This window comes from Ursus maritimus, unplaced genomic scaffold (genome assembly GCF_017311325.1).
Source record: "Ursus maritimus isolate PB19 unplaced genomic scaffold, ASM1731132v1 scaffold_27, whole genome shotgun sequence".
NCBI classification, from domain to species: domain Eukaryota; kingdom Metazoa; phylum Chordata; class Mammalia; order Carnivora; family Ursidae; genus Ursus; species Ursus maritimus.
In genome coordinates this window covers 37,436,383-37,449,067 of record NW_024425230.1, presented here as the reverse complement: position 1 = coordinate 37,449,067, position 12,685 = coordinate 37,436,383, and the positions used below count along the sequence as shown (strand labels likewise).

General features: G+C 41.2%; 1 protein-coding gene and 1 pseudogene across 3 annotated transcripts in view; one reads left to right on the top strand and one right to left on the bottom strand.

Annotated features, from left to right (window-relative positions):
* Positions 1-63: 63 nt before the first annotated feature.
* Positions 64-12,685, bottom strand: part of INTS14 (integrator complex subunit 14) — a 29,623-nt gene continuing 17,001 nt past the window's right edge. For all 3 annotated transcript variants that reach the window (XM_040643094.1, XM_040643095.1, XM_008708579.2), the window contains 3 exons: positions 4,620-4,738; positions 2,586-2,651; positions 64-907 (listed from right to left, as the gene is read on the bottom strand). In XM_040643094.1, the coding sequence (XP_040499028.1) occupies positions 656-907; positions 2,586-2,651; positions 4,620-4,738 (437 nt within the window). In that variant the 3' untranslated portion in view covers positions 64-655. The remainder of the gene's footprint in view (positions 908-2,585; positions 2,652-4,619; positions 4,739-12,685) is intronic.
* LOC103679075 lies at positions 9,693-11,506 on the top strand (annotated as a pseudogene).

Genomic DNA, 12,685 nt, shown 5'->3' with positions numbered 1-12,685 from the left:
AATCCATTTTATAGAAAATAAAGTATTTTATTTTCATTAAAAAAAAAAAACAAAAACAAAACTTGAAGTGGGAATCATTTTATACACTTATGGTTGCTGTTTAAAAGTCTGTATCTCAAGACATACTAAAAGCACCAAAGGGTTACCATCAAGTTTTTGCCCAAGTTCTAAGGAGAGTTCTGAAACTTAATTGTGTTGGGTTTGTATTTAGCAAATCCCACACAGTTTGGGCTGCTTGTTCCAAGGACAGAAGCTGGAAAATGTCCTTACGGTTGGGAAAGGAGAGGAGAGAAGGTGCCTTTCTGGAAGCCAGAGAACCCTCGCTGATTAGGTTTCCTGAGGAGGTGGGGAGTGCTCTGTGCTCATCAGTCCTTTAAGTTTCTCAGGAGATGTGCCCATCGTGGGAGCAACAGCGGTTTTTTTGGGCTTAAAGACTCAGCCCCTGAAAACTAAGGTCAAAGCCCAAGCAGCCAAACACCCTTCAGAACCCTCCTCAGATTCTAGCAGAGTCACTGAAACCTGCGAGTGCTGCTTCCGAGGCAGCCGCAGGGAGGTCTCCAGGTGGCTCTTGCACAGGTGAACAAATTGGAAAGTTTTTACACTAAATCATTTTCACCTGAAATGAAAAAAAGCAGGAAGGCTCCCAAAGTCAGCTTCACATTCTTTCAGTGCTGCTCCCGGAGAAGTCTGTGTGCAAAGGCGTGATGTTGTGCTCGTAGCCGGCGTACTCGGAGGTGCCGGTGCTGGCCAGCTTGAGCTGCTGGGCAGCGTGGGTCAGCTGGAAGGCGGCGTCCGGGTGCGCTGTGTCGGGCAGCAGCGTGCATTCCCTTTCCAGCATGTCCGCCACCCCTTTGAGCAGGTCCAGGAAACCAAATGCCAGGGCAGCTTTTCGTAAACGGTTTAGCTCCTGAAACGATAAAAAAAACCACAAGAAACTCACCAATGTTCCTGAAACGCATTTTCCTTATCACATACTTTCTAAGTGCTCAACTTAGAATACGTTTTTCTTGATCCCCGAACTTAAGTGAGCATTTTGACAGGAGAACAGATGCTTGTACAGAGATGCCAGGAACCAGAAAGTGTGATGACATGACAAGAGAGTTCCTCTACAGGTGATCAGAAAGCCGGCTGACTGAAACACAGGTGGTCATCACCACAGCTGATGAGCGCTTACACCAAACACGATGAGACACTTTGCACACATCATTTCATTCACCCCTAACTCTCAGGAGGACTTTTCCTGTTACTCAGGCATGGAAAAGGCTAGCCCCGAACTTCAGAGGGCTCTGAACCCTCTGGTGCCTCCTCTCTGCGCCTCAAAAAGAACAGTGAACACATTTGGAGGCTCTGGAGGATTCAAGAAGTCTGACGTGAAAGACTGCCACAAAAGAAGGGTGGATGGAAGCTGAGAAATACAAAGAGCCCCATCAACCACTTGGCAGTGCAGTCGAAGTGTGTAGCCTCCCCGGGTCTCAGTGGTCTCATTTATAAAGTGAGAAGGATGACTTCTTCCTTGCCCACTGCAGGGGCTGACACAGTTGTCTGGCAGAGGCCCTTCCACATGTGATAGGTGGGATTCTATAAAGCCAGAAAAGAGAAGTGGGCTTTCTGACCACTTCTCTACTATCATCTGTTAACAAGTGGAAAGTTCAGAAGAAGGCCAAAGTACAAGTGTGCCTTCTTGAATACAGCGCTGACGACTGCAGGGGAGAAAGGGACTACAGCCAAGGAGTGGTCATCAAGGGCTTCACGGGGAGGGAGGGCATGGCCGGCTGAGCAGCAATGTGAACTCTGATTAAGGCTGCTCTTGCTTGATTTTGTCAGCTTGCCACATAATTAGGTTTGAAGACCATAGTGACATAAACGTAATGAGGTAACACCCAGACAAAGTAGCACGTATGTTCTCCGGAAGAGATGCTAGCCTGGGGTAGGCTGTGTGCACCATAAAATATTAGTAGCCGAGCTACAATTGACAACACAGCATACCTCACACTGCCACTTAATTTAATTTCAGCCAAACACCAGATGGAAAGGGGAGAAACAAGGTGTTTACTTATATGCACCCCCAACTCCACCCACTAGTTATAATTTTATTCCCTCTGCCAACAGTTCTGGATTAGCTAGGCAGGATTCCGGAGGGCCATCCTTTTGCAATTGATAAAAGTACAATTTTAGTAGTCATTCCCGGAAGCAGCTTTTCCGAGAGACTAAGAATGTTTTGGGAAGTCATCACCCCAGGAAGTCACCCTGGTTGTCTGGGGTGACAGTGGTGAGGAGAGTTCAGGGCTTTGACCCACAGGTTCTTCTGACTCCTTCCCTCAGCCATTCACAGCAGCACCAAGACAGAGGAGCCCTTGTGCACAGAATCAGGCCACTTGAACACTTCCAATTCTTGGATTTTAGGGCAGCAGTGGACCTATCATTTCCACTGACTTTAACAATGAAAACACTGAGGCACAAGCCAAACATTTCTAATTCCTGTCCACATTCACTCTGCTATGCCATACTCTAACTCTTGTGAACCATTTATTTTTGGTACACATCCCAGGGCCCACCCTCTTCCACTATAATTCCAATCGTCTCACCTTATAGAATGTCTGTGTTTTTTCAGGTAGTTTCCTTGCATTTCTTAAAATCTTCTGTACATCTGTCTATCAAGGGTAAAAAGATTTCAGCATTAGGATTCTGTGGTAAAAGGGGAAAGACTATCAAAGGGTGGCTCTAAATGTTTAGAGAAATGAAAATAGGAACAGAGGTGCAACGTCAAGATGAGGACCCCTTCTGAGTTCACGTCACTGTTCTGTTCGACATTAGTAAAGCACCTCCCTCCTTCAAAACGTTTGATGATAATAAATCCCTTAGTGACAGAAATGAACTCATCTCACTGAAATACACCCAATAAACCCTACATCTATGGCCAACTGCTTTCTGAACAGGGTGCCAAGACCATTCAATGGGGGAAGGAACAGTCTCTTCGACAAATGGCGCCAGGACAACTGGATATCCACATGCAAAGAATGAAGCTGGATTCTTATGTCACACCATATACAAAAACAAATAAATAAATAAAATGGTTCAGCGACCTAACTGCAAGAGCTAAAACTACAAAACTCTTAGAAGAAAACATAGGCATAAATGTTCATGACCTTGGATTGGTAATGATTTCTTAGGTATGACAACAAGAGCATAGCAATAAAAGGAAAAAAAAATTGACACATGTTCTTAGCATTATTCACGGTAGCCAAAAGGTGGAAACAATCCAAATGTTCATCAACTGAGTGGGTGAACAGAAGTGCCGTCAAAAGGAATGAAGTACTGATCTATGTTACAACATGGCTGATTGCTGAAAACATTATGCTAAATGAAGGAAGCCAAATAAAATAAAAAGTCACACATTATATGATGCTATTGATATGACACATGTAGAATTGGGCAAATCCAGAGTCAAAAAGCAGATCAGTAGTGGCCAAGGACTGGGGGAAGTTGGGAATCTAGAGTGATTTGCTTAATGGGTGCAGAGATTCCTCTTGGGATGATGAAAATGTTCTAGAACTACACAGTGATTACTAAATGCCACTGAATTTTCAGTATACTTTAAAATGGCTGAAATGGTAACTTTTATGTTATATGTTTTTCACAATAAAAAAATACACCCATACCAAAACAAAATTTAAAAAATAATTTAAGAAAAATTCAGTTTTCCTTCTGACAGGGAAGTACTGGGGTCAGGGATGGCAGGAGAGAACCTGATTTTCCAACAAAGCCCCTACCCCTGTAGCCATGGCAGGATGTGTCCAGTCTCTGTGGAAAGAAACTGCGCCATCAACAGAAGCTATTTCCCTTGTCAGGTGGCCTAACCTCCTCTTCTCATTTGGCTTAGGTTGGACTCGTTAGAGGAACAAAGAAAAAAAATGGTGCTCAAATGAGAAAAAAGGCTCAAAAAGTGATTTTTAAAAACAGGCAGAAATGACCGTATGTCAGTGGAGGGAGAAACATCACTGAGTACCTTGCCTGAAAGCAGCACACCCTGAGAATAGTGTAATCTTAGCTTCCCATAAAAGTGTTTTTGTGGAATTAAGGTGTAATGCCATTGCTTGGGTTCTACTGTGGGGACAGAAGAAATAACCCCATGAAGATTTTTACATCCTTTTCAAAAAACTGTTGTCAAAGATAAAACCCATTATGTCAATGCCTCACCATGTCAAAAATGTTACACTGAGATTCAATGCCAGGAAAATATGTCTCTCTGGAACTGACACGCTTCCTTCTATCAGACAAGAAAAAAACATATAACCCTTCATGGTGCTTTTTGACCTCAGTAGCAGGAAGCTCAGAGCCAAATTGCTCAAACACAATTATATTTCGCCTTGGGTTCCTGGCGCAACGGTCTCCCCTCTTCCTCTAGGTTTTGTACTGCTCTAAATTTTGTAAGAAGTGATTTTGCTGCATACGTGTTTTACTGTAGGCCACCTCAAATCCTTTTTGGAAATAATGACAAACATTAGAAGTAAATGAATTACTAAGTAGCAAAGGAAAGGAAAATCAAATCAGATGTCTGCCTGCCTGCTAGAATCCCTCCCCCTGTCCCCAGTGGAAAGTAACTTAAGTGGTAATGTTACCTGCAGGCCACTGGGTTTGATCCAGACAGTCACATTCTGGGCATAACTGCGTTTGTTTTTGGGCTGCAGGGGGAATGGGCTCTTATTATCATCCTCTCCATAAGGGTTTTCTTTAGCATCTTAAAAGGAAAAGACATTCTTGAAATGACATCTGGTAAAACATAATCAATTACATTTCCAATTAGGCTAGAAGCTCTCTGAATCATTCCACCTTCTACATCCTGTTGCTTCCCTAATTAAGAAAATCCATTCACTTCCCTCAGGTTAGGGAACCTGTTCTCCATAGAAAGCTACTGATGTAGGAGATTAAACAATCAACTGAAGCCCATGGAGGTAAAAAACAGCTTAATGTTTTTAAAGAGACAAGCTTTGCTTATTTGCTTTATCAATTGAGATCAGAGAGAATAAAATTAATACATGCAACAACTCTAAGGAAATATATAAACACACATAATACAATTTTATAGTCTGGCCCAGCGCTCTCCAAGAGAATTTTCTACAATGATCGAATGGTAGCCACTGGCCCACATGCCTACTGAACACTTGACTGTGGCTAGAGTGACTGAGGAACTGAATTTTAAATTTAACTTATTTTAATTTAAATAGCCTCAGGTATCTAGTGGTTACTGGACAGGACAGCATAGGTCTATGCACTGAGAAAATTCCAGAGGATTATTATATGTAGCCATGTTAAGGAAAGGGGCAAGAGAAGAAGAAACACCTTTTTGGTGAAACACACCCCATGTCGTCATGACTTATTAGTTATTACTTTTACATATTTAAAGCCAGGTTGGCTTTTTAACCATGTGAATAAATAAGGGTTTCTGTTTTTCTACCTGCTTACTGAACCAATGAAACTTTGCAGAAACTCACAAAGCCTACTTATAATTACTGGCTCATTTTATCCTGATTACTACCACCCTCTGGGGTAGAGAGAGCTGGGATCATTTCCCCACTAAGTTCAGGGAGCTTACATCCCTTGCCCAAATGTTCATATTGGCAACTGGAATGAACCCAGTGTCTCTGAGCCAGAAGCTCTCTAACCCCAGTTTGGTCATTCACCCCCCCCCCCCCCGCCCCTCCAAAAAGTATCAGCCCAGCTTTCCAGACATATTTCTGCAAATACTTGCACTTATATAAGCCCTTTTAGCCAGGCCAAGATCTCAGCAGTCTTTTTCAATGTAGCACGTTTATTTCTAATTTCCCTGCCACTATTTCTGTTTTTTCCCCTGCCTGGAGTGCTCCCCTTCCCTCATCCATTTATTCCCTTACTCACTTGCTCACTCATCAGCTATTCTAAGCCCCCACTACATAGCAAGCACTCCACTATGAAGTGTGGCCGGAGAAGACTTTTTTCTGGATTCAAGGAACTTACAGAATAAAGAATATTTATTAAGTTCCAAACACTTTACATATACACCTTCTTTCCTTACAGCAACCCTAGGGCGGTAGATATTATTGGTCCCATGAAAGATGAGGGAACTGAGGCTCAGAGAGGTTGGACCTTTATAGGCTTCACAGTCACTCAGCTAGGTCTGCCTGCAAAGGCAACATTTTTTTTACCACTCAACCTCGCCATTCCTCACATAAACCAAACTCACTTATATTACAGGTCCAGATCTTATCTCACCTTTTCCACAAAGTTGTCCCAAGTGTCCTGGCACACAGTACTTTCTCTAGACCCTTTTCTACTATAGCACTCAGTATCTGTACCAAACATTAAAACATCTAACCACAGTCTATCCTGTACTGTCTGTAACTATTTGAAGCCTATATGTGGTAACTGGTTTAACAGACAAAAAATACTGTATCTATGAAAAAAGAACAGGAGACTCCTAGACATAAGAAATATGGTAGCAGAAAGAAAGAAAAAAACAGTTGCAAGATAAAGCTGAAGATACCTTAGAGAAATTAGAAAAGAAAAAAATGGAAAAACGGGCGGAAAATAAGAAAATTATACAAAAATCATAAACAGATGTTCTAGAAAGGGAGAACAGAGAATAGAGAGGGGGAAATCTAAGACATGATTCATGTTTCCAGGACTGAAGAACATGAATTGTTCAATTCATTCTTCAGACAGAAGGGCCCACTGAATGCCCACCACAATGAATAAAGAGACCAACAACTGAGTACATCATTCTCAAAATCCAGAATACGAGGGACACAAAGAAGCGCCTCCAGGAGTGCACAGGATATAAGAGACCTGGGTCAAAGCCCTGGCAGCACTGCACGAGACTCTCAGCAGCAACACAGGAAGCCAGAAAAGAAGAACAGTGCTATGCATCAAAACACTAAGGTAAAGTGATTCCCAACCAGCACTCAATGTCCAACGGAACCATCGACTGAGAGGAAGGGATGAAACACAGACATTTCCAAATATGCAAGATTTCAAACATCTACTTCCCATGTACCCTTTTCTCAGGAGGAGTCACAAAACAGGGGAGCCACAGAAGAGATGGGAAGGGAAGGCTGATAGCTACCCAGCAGGCACAGAGAACAGTCTACTTATGAAACAAGAGGAAGGGAAAGGACTCTTAAGGGAAAAAAAAAACTGACAAAAGTACCTGAAGAATGTATTTTACTTAGGAATTAGCAGTAAGTACACAGAAAAGAGCAAAGAAAAGCAAAGTAAGTAAAGCAAGTAGAGAGGAAGGCCGTGAGAGAGCCCAGACGGAGGGCTGGCTGCCTTCATCTGCTGCTGGCTCCCCCACGGCCTGCCCATCTCTTTCCTGGAGTCTCTGAGGAACCTCAGTGTCTTTCCAACACAGCCTTCCTTTTAACGGAAGTTAGCAGACAGCTCACCTTTGAACAACATGGGTGTGAACTGTACAGGCCCACTTAGACACAGAATCTTCCCCACAAATACAAGTACTGTAAATGTATTTTCTCTTCCTTAGGGTTTTTTAGACAACTGTTTCTTTTCTCTAGCTTTCTTTATTGTTAAGAATGCAGTTTATAATACATATACAACATGTGAGTTCATCAAGTGTTTATGTTATTGCTAAGGCTTCTGGTCAACAGTAGGCTCGTACTGGTTAAGTTGTGGGGGAGTTAAAAGTCATAACCCCACATTATTAAAGGGTCACTGCACATTTATCTTGCCTGCTAGAAAAAAGAAAAAATGTCTTAAAAAAACACAACTGGTGCAGAGAACAAAGAGTTGCAAAATAAAATGTAACTCAGTGTACCACATGGCTTAGTCATAAATAACATTCACGTCATCTAACAAGGACAGAACTCTGCTTTACCCAAAAAGAACACTATAACCACATGGGAAGAATAGAGGAAGGGAAAAATGTGATTCTTGGGTGGGTGGGGGTGGTGGTGGTAACAGAGCTAAGCAGTCAACCTTAAAAAGTCAAAAATGACATTAAAAATGAAAAAAAAAAAAAAAGGCCAAGAAATAGTTATATATTTATATTATTTAGAAATGTAAATATAAAAAAAACACAACAATACAAAACCCTCCTACAATTAGAAGTTTTAAGTGGTTGTTTCTAGGAACAGAATAAGAAGTAGGAGGGATAGGTATAAACAACATACTGTTTTGCATGCCTTGCTTTGACCAAAAATAAATAAATAAATAAAAACAAGTTCTTTGACATAGGCTGTGGAAACATTTTTCTAGGTATGTCTCCTCAGGCAAGGCAAATGAAAGCAAAATAAAAAGCTTTTTGCACAGCGAAGAAAACCATCAACACAACAAAAAGGCAACCTACTGAATGGAAGAAGATATTTGTTATTGATTATATCCGATACGGGTTTAATATCCAAAATATAGCAAGAACTTATACCATATACATATATATATATATATATATACACACACACACACACCAGATATATACCAGAACTTATACCAATACCAGAAAAACAAATAATACAATTAAAAAATAGGCAGAGGAGCTGAATAGACATTTTTCCCAAGAAGACACACAAATGGCCAACAGACACATGAAAAGATGCTCAACATCAGTGGTCATCAGGGAAATGCAAATCAAAACCATAATGAGATACCACCTTATACCTGTCAGAATAACTAAAATAAAAAACACAAAAAATTGGGGCACCTGGGTGGTTCAGTCAGTTAAGCATCTGACTCTTGGTTTCGGCTCAGGCCATCATCTCAAGGGTTATGGGATCGAGCCCTGTGTCGGGCTCCCTGCTCAGAGAGGAGTCTGCTTAAAGATTCTCTCCTTCTGCCCCTACCCCCACGCGTACACACCCTCTCGCTCTGAAAAAAAAAAAATAAATAAAAATAAATCTTTAAAAACAAATAAAAACACAAAAAATAATAAGTGTTGGCCAGGATGTGCGGAAAAAGAAACCCTTGGGCAATGACATTGGGAATACAAATTAGTGCAGTTACTGTGGAAAACAGTATGGAGGCTCCTCAAAAATTTCAAAATAGAATTACTATGACTCATTAATTCCACTACTGGGTATCTACCCAAAGAAAATAAAAACACTAATTTGAAGAGATATATGCATCCCCATGTTTACTGCAGCCTTATTTACAATAGCCAAGATATGAAAGCAACCCAAGTGTCCATCTATAGATGGATAAAGATGTGGTGTGTATATACGCACACACACACTCTCTCTCTCTCGCTCTCTTACACACACACACAGACACACACACACTCTCTTTCTCTCTCTCTCTCTCTCTCTCTCTCTCTCTCAATGGAATATTATTCAGCCATAAAAAAGAATGAGATCTTGCCACTTCTAACACTATGGATGGATCTAGATGGTATAATGCTATGTGAAATAAGTCAGAGAAAGACAAACACCACATGATTTCACTCATATGCGTAATTTCAGAAACAAAACAAATAAAGAAAGAGACAAATAAAAAGCAGACTCTAAAACACAGAGAACAAACTGGTGGTTGCCAGATGGGAGGTGTGTGGGGGGTTGGGTGAAACAGATAAAGGGGATTAAGAGTACATGTATCATGATGAGCACTGAGTAATGCACAGAATTGTTGAATCATTATATTGTACACAAAACAAACATTGTATGCTACTTATACTTCAATTAAAAAAAAAAGAAAAAACCCAGAGGAGCAGCAGCCATGGTTTTGCACTACCCTGAGGCCATAGGCCTCAACAAGGGCCACAAGATGACTAAGAATGTCAGCAAGGCAAAGTGCTGGCCCCTCACCAAGTATTCCAAGTTCATGTGGGACATGATTCAAGGGTGTGTGGCTTCGCACTAAATTAATAGTGTGCCATGGAGCTGCTCAAGGTCTCCAAGGACAAGCGTGCCCTCAAGCTCATCAAGAAAAGGGTGGGGACACATATCTGCACCGAAAGGAAGAGAGAAGAGCTGAGCAACGTCCTGGAAGCCATGAGGAGTGTGGGAGTCAAGAAAGATTCAACCCCCTCCCCTCTATATGTAATAAAGCTTTTTTAATCCTAACCTCATAAGACTTGTCTTGAGAATTAAATGAGATTATACATTTCATTGTGTCTAGCATAGTGCCTGGTATAAAGTTAAGTTCAATAAAATGTTAGCTTTATCACCTTCATTTGAAAAAAAGAACACACCCTGAGGGAGGAAAAAATGAGTAAGGGCAAAGTAAAAAGCAGTTCAATCTGAATGAAGAATATGTATAACAAACCAAGCACGGCTAGATTGGAAGCTAGAAGAGAAAGGAATTTGAATGCTACGTCTTAGATTACAAATAGGTATCTTTGTGAAAAATGTCACAACAGTCTAGGTCAGGGGTTGACAAACTTTTCCTGCAAAGGGCCAGACAGTAAGTATTTTAGACTTCGTGGATTATATGGTCTCTATTGTAACTACTCAACTCTGCCACTGAAGCAGGAAAGCAGCCCTAGATAACACATAAATCACATAAATGAGTGTGACCGTGTAATGAAACTTTACAGTAAAACTTTACAAAATAAGCAGTGGGCTAGTTTGGCCAGCAGGCATTGGTTAACTGACCTTTGATCTAAATGAAAGGTTAAAAAAAAGCCAGAACAAGGCAAGAGCAGTGCAAATGAAATGGCAGAATGAATTTAGGAATGCTACAGAGGGAGACCAGGAAATGAGGAATCTCTCCATCCGCAACACACACGCAGCTTCCTCTGCCCTGGGCTCTCCTACTGCCTTACTTCTCTCTTGCGGCAAACTTGTCCTGTTCGTTTCCGAATTATCTCTAACTCATTCCTCAACTTGCCTTCTGGCTAATCATGGACTAAAGCTACCCTTAAAGTCACCAAAAATCTCCTGTAGAGATCAAATGACTCTTGATTCATAGCGTCCTCTTCTTTCCTCCTTGTTTCTATTCCTTCCTAAAACGCTTTATCTATTTACAACACTCATTCTGCAGTCTCTTTCAGATTATTAAGTTCTCAAGTTGCTAATTCTCCTGTTGGCCTCCCTTCAAAGGAGAGAAAATCCTCACGTAATTTAAAGACTTTTCTTCAAATCAGGAACTCATCTTCAGCAGGGATGTTCTTCAGAGAAGTCCTTTTGCCCTGGGTTGCCATTATATGAACTCTGGAGGATGCACGCTGGGTTTCATTGCTTCAGAAATATTTTTTTGGTGCGTTATTTGGTTTTGGAGAGCCCCACTTTAGAATGGATAGTGTCAGTCTGCATGCTGCAGAACTTGGGCTTCAATTTCTCATGGGAGACTTTTTTTTTTTTTAATATTTGGAAAAGCAGGTAGAAACAATAGGTAGAATTTTTCTTGTCATCCTCTCACTGAGGGTATAGACCTTCCACACTCCTAGCTTTACTCAGAGATTTCAGTTCTTTTTTGTTTTGAAACAAAGTCATATCTTTTTTCGTGTGTGAACTTTATTTTTTTTTTAATTTTTAAAGATTTTATTTATTTATTTGATAGGCAGTGAATATTAGCCCGGGAGAGAGGCAGAGGGAGGGAGACACAGACTCCCCGCTAAGCAAGGAGCCCGATGCAGGACTTGATCTCAGGACCCTGAGATCATGACCTCAGCCGAAGGCAGATGCCCAACAGACTGAGCCACCCAGGTGCCCCTCCTGTGTGAACCTTAAAACCCCAGCCCTGCATCCTAGCTCAAGAGCTGGACAACTATGGCCTGCTGCCTCTTTTTGAGTTAAAAATGTTTTTATATTTTTTAAATAGTTGGGGGGAAAATCAAAGTATTTCATGATACATGAAAATTATATGAAATTCAAATTCTGGTGTCCATAAAGAATATTTTATGGGAATATGTCACTCCCATTCATTTATGTATTGGGCTACGATAGCAGAGTTGAGCAGTTATGACAAGAGAGCACATGGCCTGCAAAGTCTAAAATATTTACTATCTGGCCCTTACTGAAAAAGCTTACCGCCTAGCTTCTAGGGTCTATATTCAGTCAAAAACGTTTCTAGGCTTCAGTGGCAAAGGCATCCTTCAGGCCTGACACGCATGCACCTGTGTATAAGACAGGGTATGCAGGCCACGTCTCGTACATGTGTATGAGACACTGTACTTTCTTCTTGAGTCTCTTTATTCTCTTGGCTTCTGTGACATCACTTTCTTCTACTTTTCCTTCTGCTTATTCCTTCTCATTTTCCTTTATGAGCGCCTTTTCCACTCTCCCTGTAGTTAGTCTTTTCTAGGGGTTTGGTCCTTGGCTCTCTTTTTGCCTTAATTACATACTTTCCTGAGGCTAGGGCTTCTTAAAGCGTGGTTATGGATCACTTGGGTTGTAATTACTCGGGTAATACTAAAACTGCCAAGTTCTTGGCCTGGAATCCAGACCCACTGAATCAGAGTATCTGTACGTGGGGCCCAGGAAACAATTTTTAAACAAGTCCTTCTGGTTTTTGTTTTGTTTTGTACACAAAAACTCAAATGTGTGAACAACTACCCTAAGCAATTGCCCTCATTCTCACCATTTTAACTATCAGTGGTATGCTAGTAACTAAACATTATATATCCAACTCTGCCCTCTTTTGGGAACTCTTACCGGAATTGTCTCTAGCCACCTCTCCCTAAATCTCACAGGCCTAAACTCAACATGCACAAGAGATGTCTTTCCATCTACTCTTCCTCCTCTGTTCTCTGTTCCAATCAACA